The 18,291-nt window shown below is 39.6% G+C and overlaps 1 protein-coding gene across 6 annotated transcripts in view; it reads right to left on the reverse strand.

Moving 5' to 3' along the window:
* Nucleotides 1-2,085: 2,085 nt before the first annotated feature.
* VCL (vinculin) overlaps nucleotides 2,086-18,291 on the reverse strand; it is a 61,138-nt gene continuing 44,932 nt past the window's right edge. For 2 of the 6 annotated variants that reach the window (XM_054206898.1, XM_054206899.1), the window contains exons 12-22: nucleotides 16,609-16,808; nucleotides 15,985-16,113; nucleotides 14,856-15,005; nucleotides 14,151-14,259; nucleotides 12,843-13,145; nucleotides 12,134-12,258; nucleotides 11,643-11,828; nucleotides 8,473-8,682; nucleotides 6,031-6,234; nucleotides 5,303-5,407; nucleotides 2,086-4,689 (exon numbers count right to left, since the gene is read on the reverse strand). In XM_054206898.1, coding sequence (XP_054062873.1) covers nucleotides 4,543-4,689; nucleotides 5,303-5,407; nucleotides 6,031-6,234; nucleotides 8,473-8,682; nucleotides 11,643-11,828; nucleotides 12,134-12,258; nucleotides 12,843-13,145; nucleotides 14,151-14,259; nucleotides 14,856-15,005; nucleotides 15,985-16,113; nucleotides 16,609-16,808 — 1,868 coding nt within the window. In that variant the 3' untranslated portion in view covers nucleotides 2,086-4,542. Of the gene's footprint in view, nucleotides 4,690-5,302; nucleotides 5,408-6,030; nucleotides 6,235-6,268; nucleotides 8,026-8,472; nucleotides 8,683-11,642; nucleotides 11,829-12,133; nucleotides 12,259-12,842; nucleotides 13,146-14,150; nucleotides 14,260-14,855; nucleotides 15,006-15,984; nucleotides 16,114-16,608; nucleotides 16,809-18,291 lie in introns of those variants that run through there. The other 4 variants (XM_054206900.1, XM_054206901.1, XM_054206902.1 and 1 more) reach the window with 3 other exon arrangements.

The raw sequence follows: 18,291 nt of genomic DNA on the forward strand, positions 1-18,291 counted from the left end.
CTGTGCAGCTATTTAAAGTTTAGAAAGGGCATTTAGGAGCATGGCAGGTTCACTCCCTTCATTTTTTTTTATTTTTAAGTGGAGGACAATTAATGTTTAGATTATGACATTTCAAAGACACAACAGTGATGATACAAAGCTGACTACAACTTCTCCTTACACACCAGCATAAACTCGCTATCTCTGTAAAGCGATAGGTGCGCCACAGCACCCCTCAGGCGTCGAACCAGACACGTGGTCAGTACTTGGTAGGCTGAAAAACCCACATTCAGAATGACGGAGGGGTGGGATGCTGAGAATCTTTTGTTTCCCTGACCCCTTCGGCTTACAAATTGATGAATAGGTGCTAACTTTGCAGGAACTGGAGTCATTCAGTAGTCACAATTTCAAGTTTTGGTACAAAGAATGATCCAGTCTGGAAAAAAAAAAAAAAAAAAAAGAGGGGGAACCCATCTGAACACTGGCAGCAAGCAAAGAAATGAGCATATATTTCTCTGTTGGTAACTCTGATAATCACTAGGGTAAACTTAGGCCACAACCATTTTGAATTTCTGAAATTACAGTAAGAATAGCGTAGCTAAACCAGCACTTTCAAGAACCAGCACCTGTAAGGAAGTCTTGCATTTGTGTAACCACAACACTGGGTAGTAAAAGCTACCAACCTTCTAGTCTACCTTTGACAACTGGAAAAACATCCATCAATTCATTGCTTATCTCAGAGTTCCGCTCCGTGTTACAGTAAATGGCATCCTTCAGTTAGGGTAATTTTAACAGAATTCTTGCCTTCAGCTGTAACCGGTAACCTCCCCAGGTTAGGTCTGGGTAGCTAGAGCTGCTCTTGGCATTAGCAGCCTGGAAATGCTGCAAGATCTGCTTTCAGAACCGACACCGTTACTGGTGGAGAACATCATGTAGTACCGGACAGGCTCGCCGTAACCCCAGCGCTGCCCTGTGGCACGTTACAGAACAAGCCTTGACAACCTGCTGTAACTCGGGCACCAGCGAAGCACGCACGAAGCTGCTGCCTCTGGAAAAGCTTTGATCCGACCTTGAGAACACACCACACACCACCAGAAGTCACTGTCATCAAGAATTACACTCACCTGGTAGGAAACCACCCTGAGCACGAGGATGGGTTTTGTCAGGGAAATGGTTTTTGTTGCGTGAGGTTTACAGCTTTTTGCTGTGGGTGTGCTGGCTGCTGCCAGTTCTCCAAACACGGGAAACTCGACTGCAGGATCTGCAGAAGCCGGGACTGTGTTCGTGTTCTCCCTGTTAAAAAAAATAATTGCACCAGCACCTGTATGAATAGCACAGCTTCAGGAATCAGGGGATGTTGTTATTGAGGAATTAGTACTGCCAGCTTTTGATCTCCCCTTCCCCAGGTGTCCGCTCTGGGAGAGCTGGCAAAGGCAATTGGCCCTGGGGCTCTCATCTTCTCTCAGATATGCAAAGAACTGGGTGAACAGTATGAAATCCAAAGTTTACCTTTTATTACTAAACCCAAGATGCCTTCCAGCACTGTGGGACTGTGTTTGGTCCCTACAGCACCAATAAATGTTGGTTCCACAAAGTTGGAACATTATGTGTGCTGGTAGAAATTTTTAGCAAGAAAAAGTGTTTGTAAGAGGTTTTTACTGTGAAGAAGTGAAAGGAACAGGACAGTGGTTCCATGCTAATCGCCCTTCCATTCAATTTGTGAAGTAAAGTTCAGATAAATGAGGTGTTGGCCAGAGCAGCAGTTCTTCCCTTATTGACAGGATCAGGCAAATCTCGTTTCAAGTTTCCAGAACCTTGTTCAGTGCTACAGGAACAGACGACCATCAGGCCTCTGGAAAAACTCCTGCTTTCACCCACTGGACCACAGCTTCCAATAAGTTCCTTAATTATTCATTTTATGGGCATGAAAGACAGAAACAACTTGCTTTAATCTCCTGCTGATGAGGAACTTTGCACTTTTTTGTTCAGAATATGTAGAAACCACTGTTCTTTGGCTTTAGTATTTCTGCTGCTTCGGCTTTTTGCTCCTCTCGTTGTTGCAGTGTTCTCCACCGCTCCCTTGGCATTAACACTCACGAGCTGACGTTTGTACAAATGCATTTTTATTGTTTTAACAGAACCAAAGAAAGGTTGAAAACATTAGACTATACAATACATTTTGGTTTATAAACAAAGTTTTATAGTGGTAAAACATTTCTAAGTGACATTCATGGTCTTTTGCAAATTTTTGCTGCATTTCGGGTCCGAAGACCAATAGTGTTCAAAAAAGCAGCAATTGCATAAGCTGGACGAGTATTTCAGCTTCTACAAAACAGTTTAAGAGCTTATAGCAAACATTCTGGAAGAATATCAAAGGCAACCATGACTCATAACTTTCCTGCAAACATTCCTCGATAAACAAAAAGTGATCTTTGGCATAAACAATTATGTATTAAAGGCATTAGTAATATTGCATTAATATCAGTCAAGCAACTAAACAGTGACGCTAAAAAAAAACCAAAATCTCACAGAGAAGCCTGAACTGGGGGGGAAGAAACTATATTGAAAAGTAATATAGGAAGACTATTTAGAAAATCCCTTAAAAATAACCCCTACCTATTCAGTGTTATTTACTATTAAATAGAAATTACTACATTACAATTATGTTAAAGATCTGGTATAAACCAACCAAATGCGAGACATTCAGGTTAAGGCTCCGGCACCCCTTCCTTCCTCTTCCTCTTGCAGGTAACTGCAGGAAGAGAAAACTGAGGAAAAGACCCCAAGTACCGCGTATTTCACAATACGCAGGCGCAAGGAGTGAATGAAAGGCGAGCACATGCTTTCTTTTGCTAGCATCAGTTTGAGGCAGATGGATTATAATGATATAGTTTAACTTCCCTTTTTGAATAACAGTGCAATGAAGGGGGGTGGAGGGGAGGAAGTCCAACTGTAGAATAACTGTTGCAGACAGGTAAAGGAGAGCGGACTGTCCGGTGTGTCTCTTCGAGCTGTTAAGACTGAGCAGTTCTTCCACAAGGGCACTTTGATTAAAAGGTGGTTTGATCCTGCATCAATTTCCAGCAGATTAAGAGGGCAGCGCGAGGCGAGTGCTGATCTGGGCAGGAACCTGCAAGTGTTCCTTGCAAACGCACAGAGACTCATTCTAACACGCTCACTCTCCTTTCTGCCACATGCCAAAAGAGACTATGGAGCAATTAAATTAATGTGTGTGTGTACATATATATGTATCTCTATGACAGCGTGTTTAATTACAGAAGAATAAAAGCATCCCAAGTCTATTTTAGTAACAGAGTGGGGGGATTTTGTGGGGTTTCATTGTTGTGGGTTTGTTAGGTTTTTTTAAAGATACAGTAACTTTGTTGACTTCACTATTACTAGAACTCGAAAGAAGATTTTGAGCCTCCAAACGTCAAAACCAGTAAAAATATCCTAGTGTGTTCAGCATTAGGAACCACCTCTTGCTGGTAGCCATCAGACTGCCTGAAAAGGGTTTCGTGTCCCTGCAGTGCCTGGGTTTCAAAAAGCTTATGCGTCGTTGGAAACCAGGGCAGTGAGGAAAAAGGTCTCTTCTAATATCTTTATCTTTTAATTTCCATCTTGAGCGGATGGAATAACATTAGATGGAAAGAGGAGGAAAAAAAGAATAACTGCATGTGCTCATTCGGTTTTCAAAAGGAAAGAGCCAGCATGGGGCATTTGCTGGCCCTAGACACACAGCTAGCTTAAGAGAACCAGGATTTTTCATCTCAATACATTACTGAATTGAGCAAGAAAGAGTGAGTTCCGTGATTTAAGGTCTCCAGCCATGACTCAAGCTGTCGACAGTGTGCCACTAACATACACTGCAAAGCATGTCAGTACAGCACGAGAATTCTGGAATGCCGACCTACAGGGTGACAGGAGGGTGACAAAGACAGCTCCAGTTTTTGTTAAAGTTCTGTTGCCAGGCAAAAATCAAAAGTAAAAAAATATCATTTTGGAGATGGAATTTTAATCATTAGTTTACAACTATTCTGCTGACATGCCCCCCCCTCCTTTTAATTAAAAACCCCACACCTTCCATCATTTCTGTATGGTTTAAAAACAGCCAGCTAAAATCCTATTGAAAAGTTGAGTGTTTCTATATCAATGATTGTCCCTAAAAAAACTGCCAGGTAACCAATAGTGTCCTAGACTCTCAACACAAGCTTAAAGTGAGGTCCATGTTTTATATCATTACATGGAAATTACTGGAATATACAGTGCATAAATGAAATGTGCTTCTGCAGTACAGAATTCATGAAGAGAATCTTCAAAGAAAAAAAAAAAAAAAGGATAAGAACTGTCTACTGTTGGAAGCAGTTTTGAGGTGTTTGATATCAAATGCGTTCCGAAGACATTTGAAATGCATTCTCATGTAATTCATACCCTTAGAATGGGCCATTAGCATAAGCTAATCTTAAGCTCATGTATACAGCACCTTTTGCTGTTAATATATCTCTTCTGTTTCCAAAAAAAGGCATTTTATGTTACAGAAAACAATACTTATGTGGCAAGTGTTTACTGATACCATGGGGTCTTTCTGACCCAGCGAAGAGTGAATCCAGCGTCTGTTCTTATCTTAATGGATGCGGCTTCAGCTTCTCTCACAGTTTCCTTCACAGACTGCATGAGGTTCTGGGCATTATGAACCAACATCTCCGTTGCCTGTCAAGAAGGAAAATGTCAAATGTATTAGTAACTGCCACGTTGAGAACAGCAGCGTGGAAACCCATTATGTATGAGAACCCCCAGCACAGGCATTAAGTCATTCGATTGCGGACTTTCATTTACTATGAAAAACGAAACAACTGGCCACTGGAAACCAGCAAGTGTTACCCTGACTCATGACAAGACTTTCCCATTTCTCGTTGTATATTTGTGCAAAACCTGAATGAAAACGTAGTGTCGAAGAATAAAATATTCTCACTACGATCCACCAGAGGGTGCTAATACTCCTCCAATGTCAAACCTGCCGCATTTGTAGAAGCAAGCTCATTAGCTCGCTTTTTACTGTGAAGTCAAGGAGATTGAGAAGTTGTTCGTATAAAAATTTGAACCAGAGAAGCTTTTTGGCTTGGGAAGGATTGATATTCCTCTATTAAACCGTAGCTTTTGAGCCAGAAACCGAGGTGCAATACTAAAATTATCTTTACTAAACAGCCAAGGTAAGCTTCCAAGCATTGAGTTCCCACAACACGTCTGATATTACATGTCGTATATTTTTCCCTATAGAACCGATCAACAATTCCACGCTACCATCAATTTTTACACCTCTTACCTGTTCCGACTCTTCATCGCTGATGTTAGTTCTGCCCAGCATGGTAGCTTTGACGGTGGAAAGAATTTTGAGTTGTGTACTGATGGTTGGGATTCGCTCACAGACCTATGGAACAGAGATAAAACACACTTCACACTGTAAACTGAACCCAAACATTATCTGTTGTCTTTTCAGATAAACTTTTTGATTTTGTTTTACTCTTAGATAGGGAATAAGCATAGACGGGATCTTATAACCGTCGAGACTTTCTGACAAGTATTGGTAAGGATACTTGAATCTTATTTTGCTTGCTTAAGGCATTTTTGGGATGGAGCCAACATTTTTCCTTCCCTCCAGACATTCCTCAAGGGTCTGCTTGTGTAGGAATGGGAGAATCTGTATTTGGCTGTGACTGAAAAACTAAGGAGTGTTATATTTCCACAACTATTCTTTGATACAAAGGAATGAGGAGATGAAACACAAAGCAATGGAGGCTTAGAACAGACCAGTGTTCACAGCACAGGATTTTTCAAAACCTCTTTAGGCACCAGCATCTTCCACTCACCTGTAAACAAATCCTGACTTTACAGAGTACGTACAACCATGGAATCTAAAAACAGACACAGAACTTGACAAAACTTTACAAGCTAAGGAAAGATGCGTGATTTACTGCCACAGCTCCCGCACTCGCACATTAAGAGCGGAATAAATGAAGAAGTATTTGAGGCATTTACAGGTGAACTCATTACCTGCAACAGGTTTGTTCTGATGCGCTTGTCGGTGCACTGCTTTGCCACCTCTTTGGCCAGTCGAGTGACTTCATCCGAGGCCTTAGCAATATCCTTTGCACACTGAATAAGGGCACGCTTGTTTCCACTCCCTCCTCTCACCAGGCGCGACATCTCGGCCATTAGAAGCGCCATTCGTTTAGCAGCAGCAATGATGTCGTTACCCTGAAGAGAACAACACAAGTCAGCGTTCGTGCCAGGACAGAAGCTTCACAGAAGTCATGACCAAACAGCAGTCTACGTTTTGGTAGCAACCCTTTCAAGAAGGGCTATTTGCAAACACAGAAGAGGTTTCTTCAAGGAACAGGGAAGATCTGTACTACATTATATGTTTCTGACACTTTTCTTCCTAACACTCAGGAAAAAAGTTTGCTTCAAAACTGGAAAAGAAGTGGTAAGAAAAGTGTTAGTTTGTCCATGGAATGAGAGTTACTGCTCTGCTGGCTAGGTTTTAAGATAAAGCATGTTATTAGCCTTTGAAATTCCAGATTTCCCACTCCCAAAAAAAAAAAAAAAAGACTTTTAAATTAAAGAAAGTGTGCTAAATAGCTTGTTAAACCAAATAGCACTAAGTTAAATACAGTAGTCATAACAGTTGAGCATAAAATTTTCAGTGGCATCTGAAACTGAAGTTGTTAAAGCATGAGCTCTGCTGCTATACTGCTAGGATTGGATGAATGGATAAAAGCAGAAGTGGAAGAAAATCTGTAACATACAGAACTTTTGTCACAGGTAATGTGGAAATGAGATGCAACTATTACTTTTTTTTTCTTTTTATTTTTTTAAAGTTATTCCTTGAAAATAAGTCTTCTTTTTTGACAAAATCTCTCCCTTTAAAGTAAAGCTTCCAGGAGAGAAGGACATGGTATTTCAAAAGATAATCTAGTGTTATTTCTTACATTAAAATCCAGATTTCTTGTACATCAAAATTACAGTCACAGAAATACTTGAGAAATATCCGAAACAGGTGAATTAAGTATGACCAAGGCAAAACCATTTCTTATACACTGTTCCAGAGAGAAACCTAGTGCAAGAAAAAGCAGATCTAGATGATGGACTGTTAGTAGTCTGTTAGTATATTCAGATTCAACTTTGTAGAAAGTTGTTAGACAGAAGTGAATTATTTGGTGCCATGAAGCATTCCTATTGTGTGGATGAAATATTAGCAGAGTAAGTTTAAGTATTAGCACGCTCTTTCTTCAGTGTAATTCCACAATTAATGACTGATGAAGTTCAGAGCAAAGAGTACACAGCAAAGAGAGCCCAATTTAGCAAATGTAATCTCTAGCCCTATGCACATACTTCCATGACTCACTATCAGCAAATTCAAGATATCCCAGATATTTTACAGATACAGGTGACACAAAAAGCTCAACTATTTGTTACCGTGACCTAAGAGCTAAACAATTTGCTAGTATAACCAGTTAGGATGCAAACAGCATAACACAAAGCTTTTCCATGTTTTCACGTAGGAGGATCAAGAAATTAGGACCAGTGTCATTTACGAAGCCCTCTAACAAGTTATCCAAGCATCAGAATCTGAAAAGGACAAGAACATTTTAAAAGCCCTTTTTATTAAAATAGTTTAGTATATCTAGCTATGTAAATATATACACACACATACATAAACATCCACACACACCCCTAAGCCTTGTTATGGGACACCAACCTTATTCTTTGCAGCATGCTATAAAAAGTGACCAGTCTTGCAAACATTTGTGCTTAGACAGAAGAGACAGGCTACTTGTGAACGTCTGAACCTCACGTTAGATTTCCACTGGTTTCATGAAAACACAATCTCAATTCAGCAGCTAACAGCATTCAGTGCAGCTTCTTCCTAAGCGAATTCTCTCAAGACCAGCATTTGCAATACAGCCAAGTGCAAGCCAGCAGTCAGTCGGTCCGTCCTCTTCCATAAACGCTGCCATACAAAGCCATTCCTTGTTGGAAGGTATTCTAATGGATGGCATCGAGGGACGCAAAGCACAATAGACACGTTAAATGACTTCTCGAATGCTGTATACTCTGCTGTATCTGGAAGTCATTAGAAACCATTAACCATGGCTTCCCAGGCAGCCCAAATGAATGGAAAAAAGAACGGGGGGGGAGGGAAGGCAACCCCTACTACAATTTGAAAACTGCCATAACAAAGAACAGGCAGATGCAAAGGGAGAGAAAGTCTTTAAATATTAATAAGTGACCCAAATCAAGCTTCAATCCAGCAGTGACAAACAAACAGATCTAGCAAACTTGTGAAGCCACTCTCAGTCCTTAAAATGAAGTGCAGACACACTTATTCATTCAGAATGGCGGGGCCTGGCAGGGATCAAGAGTGATGCAAGTGTGTCAGCGTTCCAAATGGCTGGATGCACACGGATCAGTCCCCGGGAGACTCGGGAGTACCTTACTAGACCACTTGGTTGCTTCCCGATGTAGAGACTGAGCAGCAGCCAGAATGGGCTGGTTAACAGGCTGATTGGTTGGCATTAACAGCAGCTCAGGCTCGTAATCATCTTCAATGTCAGAGGGGAGAGTGAATTCAACATCTGCATCATCCTCCTCATCTACATCTACACCAGCCTCAGCCGCTTCATTAATCACAGTCACATCAGGCTTTGCAGGTGGCAGCAAGGGTGGAGAAACAGGGGACAGTTAGTACAAGAAGCAGGATTTGGTAGAAGAGCATGAACTGAGCTGTTTTAGTGACCAAATCATCCTCTTGGTCTCTCAGGATCTGGCAAGACAGCTCTAGGACCAGGTCAGAGGGAAGGGGAAGGAACACAAGATTAGCAGAGGAAGCAAACATTTCACCTGTGAACCAAAGATATTAAGACGTTACAATTCAAAGATACAGCAACGTTTTTCACATGAGCATACAGTTTCTACAGACAGAGGCTGACTTGCAGAACAACATTTTTCTGGCAAGACAATGGTGAAATGAATGGATTTTCTGTTTCAATGAAAGCCATTTTGACTGCATAGAAGCAGGCACAGCAGCTGATGACTGCGGTATTTGTGCAGATGGAAAGCTTTGTATGGAAGCCCATTCACATATATGTGATAAGAAGAGACAGAAGCAGGATCACGGAAAAACCACTGACACCGCCTGCTGTAGGGGGGAGGGGAAAAAAAAGGAAGAAAGTGGGGTGGGGGACACTGTAGCAGTGAGTATCAAAGTACCACAAATAACATGAAAATTAACAAAACCGGGTTATGAAAAGAAGAGGTGATACTGAATGTTATGAATGCTGTGAATACTACAATTCTTAAAAAAAAGATTGAACAGAATTAGAATAAGAGGATTATGAAGCATATGATACTGTTTTGCCACAATATGTTGTATCCATTACCTTAAAAAAAAAAAAAAAGGATTCAAGCAAATATATTGTGTTAGGGTAGATCACAAGGAAGAGGTAAGTAGTATAACAATACAGGCATTTATAATACAGCAGCATTTCAATACAAAAATATTCTCCACATTTACTAGCTGTATTTTTTTTACTAAAGCCAAGTGTGATAAAAGTCAAAATTACCCTTACCAAACCCTACACGTTTTCAACTGTGTTTTGTTTAAGAGACAGCCTTTTATAGGAAAAAAAACCCCAAACATCTACACCAACGAAAATACACGGAAGTTTTGAAAGGAAGTTGAATCTTTTATATAGTGCCAAATCAACTCATCTTCAAAGACAGCTTCTATTTAACTCTGAACCTAATTAAGAGTTTCCAAATATCCCTCATTTTCTGATTTATCCAAGTGAGGGGGAAAGGCAGGGAAAGCTAAAACATTAGGCAGCATTTGTTTTGTGCTCCATGAGAAAAATGGAGTACATAAAAGCCCAGAATCCACTCAGTGAAGCGTAAAAGAGGAAAAACAAATTGATTTTAAAATCTTATAAGAATGAAGAATGTTATCAAAATTTTACAAAGACTAAGTACTTGTCCCCCCGCATTGCGTAACACATGGTAAAGTACCAGCAGACTAATGCAATTGGGCAAAAAAGCAGAAGAGAGTTGACAGAGTCTATCGTGATTTTGTATGAGCAAGATCTTGTATTTCTGTCTTCTCAGGTCTAACCCATATTCCGCAGTAGCACTGTCCATCACTTCCACCCAATAAATGACTTCAGAGACTACAAAAATGTTTTTAAAACTTCTTCCCCAAAACCACACTGTCAGAATACCTTTACTCTTATTGCTAAAATGGGACTTAAAAAAGTATTAGAAGGACAAATGCTAGGCTAACTTACTGCTTTGTTGGTGTCAAATTAAAGAAACAGCAATGAAAATAGTGTTTTATAATCTAAAGACACTTTTTAAAGAGCTTAGAGCTCTTTCATAATCGGCAAGCAGTTTTAAAGTCTGCTGCTTGGCTTTGATAAATAAATATTTTAACAGTTGCACTATTTAATTTAGAATGTATATAGTATATAGATAATTTAGTATGTCTATAGTAAAAGAATTTTATTAGCTACTCTGTATTGTTAAGTTACCACTTTGGGATTCAAACATCAAAACACCTTTAGGAAGCTGAAATTAAAGCTTTTGGCCTCAAAACTACCTTCTGAGATGACAAATCTATTCCAATACTACCCCTTTAGTAATATAAATATGTATTTGGTATATCCATAAGCATGGGAGGAAACAGAGCTTTTCATTTTATGGAAGAAACACTGAAATGGATTTGTAGGACTTCTTTTGTATTTTATCTGTACTTCTAAAACAGGTGAACCTTAAGCACAGAGCACTAACGTTGACTCTGTAAGCTATTCGAGTTTATCTTCTCATTCACCATCCCATTTGGTGGGGAAAAGTAGTGGAGGTTTTAAAACCCAAATTCTGACCTTTAATTTATACCTGCAGAAGCCTAAATCTCTGAAGTTCTTACTCAGTTGCTGCCAGAGGAAAAATGTGGCTCTTTGTGGAAAAAAAAAGGGAAAGCAAAAAAATTATATTAGCATTTATAAGACTGACAAATTCACATTGCTTTGTCGTAGCACTGAAGTGGTAAGGAAATGAAGGATTTTGGCCATAATAGCGAGCGTGACTCACTGCAAAAAAGAATGAGATAAGGCCATCTATATATGGTCACTTTTCCAATCATAAATGCACCAGATTAACGACAAAGTAACTTGCAGCTCCTTCCAAAATTAAGCCAAACCAGCTCATGATTCCTGCAGCTGGCATCTGCAACATCCATACAGACTTTTCAAAGTCACTTAAATATAGCAATCCATCAGCTTGTCAGCCTAGAAAGGCACAACCACTAGTGGCTCTCCAGGCAATACTCGTATCAAGGATCACAAACAGCTTAGCACACAAGGCACATTTGTGTTCAGAGGTATGTTAATAAAGCATCCCAGCAATTCTGAGCATTAGAACAGTTGACCCTAGCTTACTCCGAACTTGAAAGGGTTTTAAATTCCTCCTCTGGCAGTGGTTTTACTACTTGGTCTATAGAAGACTATGCTTTGTCATTGAGGCAGCTGACTTTGGACCAAACACACTGATCCTAAAAAAAGAAATTAAAAAAATATTCCTTTTGGCACGAGACACACATAACAAGTTCTTACCTTGCTAGACCATTTCCGGGCTTCATCATGCAACTGCCTAGCAGCCATCATCATGGGCTGATTAATAGCTTCTCCTGCCTTCTGCTCTGGGAACTCTTCGTCCTTTTCTTCAGGTGGTGGTGGTCTGGGTGGGGGAACCTCACCCTCTGGAAGCGGTGGTTTTGGAGGAGCAAGCTCATCAGTCAGCTAAGAAAGGCAAAAATCTCCTTCAGTGCAATGAAACAGTACACAGGGTGAGTAATGGGTACGCAACTGAGCTCATGCCTTTTGCCAGTTTTTCAAGTGCACTCTGTTAAAGGAAACACCATATTTTAATCTCTTCTTTTGAAAGCTGGATTGGTATTTTTTAGACTTACAGCTACTTGTACGCATGGCTGGCCAGACAATGCATTTTATTTCTAAGGAATAAAGATATACTGAAGTAATTTCAGCGTGCAATCCACACGTCGTCAGTGACAACTGCGTATCGTATCACAAACTGCTGCACTTACATGAAGCTGCTCAAGGTCAGGAGGAGGAGGGGGGAAATCTGGTTCTTGAGGCTGGAAGGCTTCTCTGACTTTGGCCACAGCTCCCAGAATTCTGTATCCAGAATCCAAGAAACTCTTCTGCAAACCTGAACAAAAATCCATTACCGGTTTAACAGCATTCTGTAACACTTAAAACTGCAATACTACCCAAAAAAATTACTTTTATAATGCACTGTGCCGAGTACACTTATATCTGTGACAAAAAGATGTTTAAAAACTACCAAATTGTTTACAGTGAATTTACATGTTTGAAATGTTAAGCACAACATGAACAAAACAAAGTCTAGGCTGAGTAACAGTCACTATCAATTAGCCAAAGTAATTCCCAAAACAGCTTTTAGAATAAAAGAAGTCATGTGATATTTTCTTATATAAAGTAGTACTACTGATAACTAGTAACAAATACTTCTAATAAGGATTATGAAATCACATAATAAACTGGAACACTGAATCCCTTTCCCTTGAACGTGACAAAGGTCTTGGACTGCATTTTAAAAGAGCAGGATTCAGCAGTTAGTGGTGTGACCTTGATTTCACCATTCTGGGATTTAAGCGTACACAGAACTTGCATAAAAGGGGATACACAGCTGTACAAGACCAAATAAGCACTACTTCACATCATCTTCAGCCGGTCAAAAATACATTTGTAATCAGCTTACTGAATCCTTACCAGGATCAGAAATGTTGCCTGCCACAGCTTTAGCGTCCATTACCATTGGTGATATAGTTTTGCTCAGCTCATCAGAGGCTGCTTTAACTGCCTCACGGAATTTAGGGTCTTCTGAATTTTCAACCTCCCGTTTCGCTACCAGTAGGATGCGGTTTGCTCGTCTAGCAATGCTGGTGGCACCAGCTACCAGCATCTGAGGTTGCATGTTGGCCATGGCAACTTTACATTTATCAAGATCTTTCTTAATAGCCTCTTCCGATGCATCCAACAGAGATTTAGTATCAATGGCTTCATCCACCAACCCTAGAATAAAAGTTCAACACATTAATATTCTAGTTTCATCTGCGGAAAGGGATATTTGGTATTCCAGAGACTGTTCACAACAAGAAAAGTAAGTATTTCCAAACTGGGGGGTGGGGAGGGGTGGAAGGGGACATGGGAATCAGACCAAATGTATTACTGTAGTTTTACTTCTGATTATGCGGTACGTCTATCACAGTACCCTTGGTCATTAGTGGGAGCAAGCCTGACATCTCAACCTTTTATGCATCTACCGTGGAATGTTACTTGAGTCAAGAACTGGCTTACACAGCATACGCAGCAGACACTCCTTCCTCCCACCAAATTTCTTTAAGTATATTCAGTACTTTTTGTACCTCTCCCATTCAATCAAAAGCAAATATCCCTCTGGCTGTGCTTTCACTTAAGGGTCATATAGTGTCAAGGTAGTAAGATTTAAAATGCCCACAATTTAATTACGGGGATGGAGAAGGAGGTAGTATACAGTCAGGAAATGTGCAGACCAGTGTAAAGGATCTGCACTTTGGAAGGACTGAAACATTTAAGTGTCTCAGCAAGATTTAGTACATCAGTCGCTTTGCTTTATTCCCTGCTTTCACCAAGCTGTTACATCATTTTGAACACGTTTTCTTACCCCCACTTAACTATCTGTCCTCATTCAACATGCCAAAATTATGCACAAAACCCTCAGGTTGCTACAGGGATATACTGCTAGGATGGCAGTTGCAATAAAAAGCGTTGATATTTCTGTTTTCCCACAAAAGAATTAAAGCTGAATTTGCTCCCCTGCAGCTCAGAATTAACAATATGAAGCAAGTTATTTTTTTATGCTGTAACTCATACATATTTCTGGAGTCAGAGAGCACATTCCCACTTCTCCTAATTTATTTTTAATTAGCCATTTATGCATGTTTCATCACTCCAAACAGGAATGGAGCGGGGGGTGGGGGAAACCTATAGCAGCTAGTTAGCCACAAATATAATCTTCAACAAAAACTCCTACTTCACCTGTCATTTTTTCTACATTATCAATCCATTGGTTTTTCATCGTCTCAAAATGTTCATAAGCAGCTTGATTTCCAGGATTTCTCAGGAGGATACGAGCAGCTGATACTACCTGCCAATGGAAAACATTTTTAATTATGGAAGTATGAGTATATAGTGACATCACACATGTTCTTGAAAATGCATTTGTTTTTTCAGGACTGGATGTTTAGCTCCTCATGTGGAATACTAGTTCATTCATTCTAGTTCAACATCCAACTGCTTGAAGATTTACAGTGCTTCTGGAATTTGGTGACACAAGTATTTTTTTTCCCCAGAACTTCAATTACATGCTAACGTATCTTAAAAACACTTTGTGAAAGCACTAAAGTACAATACTTATTACTCTACCAAAATTTTAGAGGGAAGTTTAATTTGGAAAAAAATTCATCAAAGAGCATTTTTTCCACTTACACGTTTTACTAAGCCTCACAGTAATTTTGTTTTAAGGGTAAGTCGCTAACACTTCTGTCCAGAAGTTGAAGAGTAAGACAAGTCATTTAATCAGTTTGTTCTACTTGGTACCATATACACAAATATTTGCCATTCCTCTTTTAATAGTGTCAGCACTATGTTCCTTGCTGGTATTAACATCTTTCACTGATAGCAGAGGCATAAAGAAAATTGCACAGAAGCCACCCCCAGCCCTTTGAGACGAAGGAAGCAAACCTGTGGGGTAAGTTCCCTTGCTGATTTCACCGTTGCTTGAATGCCCTCCACAGTAGTTTTATTCGCAGTTCCGACTGCAGCTGCTTTTTCTGCTGTAGCTCCCAGCCTGGCAGCGTGGTTTTCAAAGTTTGCTGCTCTTTCATCAAACACCTAGTTGTCAGAAGAGAAAAACCATTAAAAAAAGCCTAACTTCCGTAACAGAATACACTGTTTCTTCAAAGTGTCAAATACCAGAGACACCTTCTTAATATCCAAACTTAATTCATCTGAGAGGATGAAAGAGGACACAAAAGCTTAGAAGCTGTTTTATTTTTTTATTCATTACATTTCTGGACTTTCTTCTTTACTAACTCATTTGGGCAACAAAGGACACTACCGTATTTTATAGCTTTGAGGTATTAAGTACACTATTTCCTGATGACTACTGCTGTAACAAATACTGTGTTAAAACTATTTTAGCTCATTGGAATTAATCAAAAGTAATTATATTTGGAAGATAAGGACAGGGTTTGACCCTAAAAACTGAAGCTTTATATTGAAAAAAAATCCCCTCCTTCCATAGTTAGTTATTCAAGGCAGAGAATACTTTCACAAAAAGCTATCCTGTCATAAAGCTAAATTCCCCTTGGCCTTGGGAATCATTTTGATCATGTTCAAATCAACTTGCCAAACAGAGCTGTCAGACACAGAGTTTTAGATACCTCACATGCAGACAGTAGCTCTGAAGTACAGGAAACATCCAACAAGAGAACAAGTTAAATCCATTGACTGATCTGTTGCATGAATTTGACTATTTTAATCAGCTTATATAATGTCGAGTTATACAATCCACTAACTAGTGTGTCAGTGATTTTTGCACAATAATTTTTAGCATGCTGAAGGCAACATGGTATGAACATCACAGGGGGAAATCTTTGCCATTTATTGAAGTCAGGAACAATACAGTTTCCAGGGATATACAGCACAATTTGCAGCCTCTAAGAGTCCAGAGAGGTTTGCATGGCAAAAATAAGCATGTATGACAAGCTTGTAAAATAACTCCTGATTCATTTTTCAAAATACAAATTCAGGTAAAATTAAAAAATAACTGAAGCTTCACATGGGAAAAAGACCACCCAGGTATACTTGCCTCATCTCTATTGGGAGCATCAGAGGGAGCAGTGGCTGCCACTGCTAATAATTTAATAGGAGTTGTGGTGTCACTAAAAACATCAGAAACCTCCTGGGTCATTGCCTCTTGCATCCGTGTTTTAAGATCCTTAAAAAAAAAAAAGGAAGATTATTAGCATGTGATACAGGAATGTTAAAAATTAGGGATTCAAATCCCATAAAATCGCTTCTTGCAAAAAAAAAAAAAAGAGCACATTACAATAGCAGCCATTAAAATAAAGTTATCTTAAAAGCACGATCAATGAATCCCTTTTTACATAATTTGAAATACAAGAACCTTACATACCACTCCTTGAAGTGATGAACAGCACGAGATCTTGCCCCTCAAATTTGCAACGCTAGCGTACTATTTTATTTTAAAATGAGACTTCAATTTTGATTCTGAATTGTTCATTTGGAATCAATCCCCATGGCGTGTTATCAAAGCCTTTGTAGAAAGCTTGCTTTAACATCTCAGCTAAACCAACATGTTTCTTGCTGCACTTTTGTTTTTATTGATGCCTCCCACACAGAAGCACTTTACCAGATGAGTGCAAATACTTCAGCGTATCATGTGCTTCACTGCACAAGGGCAGACTCTTACCTTCAGCGAGTCCTGAAGCTGAGCAGCAATTGCCCTGGCCTGAGGAGATTCTCCCTCCCCTCTTGCTGCGAGGTCAGCTAGCTGAGCAGCCAGTTGGTCTACACGGTCACATTTGGCAAGCAGGTCTTGACGGTAAGGTCCCATCATGACGTTGGCTAAACGACGACCTTCTGCAACCAGACCCCGAATTGCTGCCTGGCCTACAGTGGAAGAAGTCATGTTGCATTACCATACAGTGGAACAAAACATTGAAAGCGTAACTCAGAGGCACCATGAAGCAAGCGACACTTCAGAATTCTTGAGTTTTTAAAAACACCTTTCTAGGTAATGGAAAGAATCTTCTGCAGTTTATCACTGAGTAATTGCAATTCAGACCCACAGAGGAATTCAACTCTCACCAGTTTCTTTTTGCTTATTACAGCAGCTCTGGCTAAAGATGCATCCTTTTTAACTAGGGTGGCCTGACAGAAGTTAACCATTACAGCTGTCAGGTATTCTTACATAACTAACCTCTTGACTCCAATAGAAAGCACTTGCAAATTCCAAGTACTGCAATTCGTCTACACATCACTGCAAGACATTAGAGGCACGAAGAGGGTGAGAAAAGCCAAGTAGAAAACATCAATGAAAAAGCAGAATACCCTCTTCCCAGGATTCCAGAAGTCATGGGTAAGAAGTGTCAAGTGTCCAGGATGGGGGAGGGAAAAAAACCCCACCACCTTACAAAGCCTCCCCAGTGTGTCGAAAGTTTTTCTGGAAAAAAATTATTTTTAGCATGGGTGATTTCCTTCATTCACTTACAGAAGCTTCCTGTTCTTCCACAAGAATATATTCCTCTGTTCTTTCAATAATACAATAGTATTATTCTTTTATAAGAAGTGATCATATAGTAAGTCCTTTAAAGACCTACTGAAGAATCATTTTAAGCCAATGCTAACACACAAGTAATCCAAATTCATGATCAAGCTCAAAATTGCTTAGAAGGAAGTTGTCACAGGACCTGACTATCCAAGAATCACTCAGCACTGTCACCATCATTTTAGAAAGCTTATTAGTGTAGCTAAGTTTAGTGCTATTGGAATGTCCCAAGATGTTTTTTAATTGTTGTCTTGCATCAGTCAAGTGCAGCCAAGCAAGTACACTTCACACACCAGTTTAGTATTTCAATACAACTTGCCTAGTTTGTATCTGCCAATTACAATTACTTAAGCCATCACTTTGCCAGGGTAATTCATAATATGACTGCATGTAAATATTTGTAGCAGCTAACACTACTAAAGTGGCTCACATGTTTATAAAATAACACAACCTGCCTTGTTACTTCAAAATTCAGTTTGAGTTGAAGCACTACTCTGGGATAACTGCAAATGCACCGTTACTTGTGACACCATCGTTACTACTGCAGAGAACACTGAAGTATTTTCACATTATTGTAGTACTGAAAATATCAGCCCAAATTCTAACAAAAGTGCTGTCCAGACAGAAAAGAGCACGAATCTGATTTATATTCTTAATATACCTCTCCTATAAGCACCCTGCCAAGTGCCAATGCAAGTGAAAGACATTTAAATGAAAAAAGTTGTACAGTGACATCATGTTACAGCTAGAATTTTTTTATTAAACTAGAAACATTCAAGTTACAGGACATGCCACATCTTGCACTTCTACACTCATTTTTGTCAT

The sequence above is a fragment of the Rissa tridactyla genome, chromosome 6 (assembly GCF_028500815.1).
Source record: "Rissa tridactyla isolate bRisTri1 chromosome 6, bRisTri1.patW.cur.20221130, whole genome shotgun sequence".
Lineage (NCBI taxonomy): Eukaryota > Metazoa > Chordata > Aves > Charadriiformes > Laridae > Rissa > Rissa tridactyla.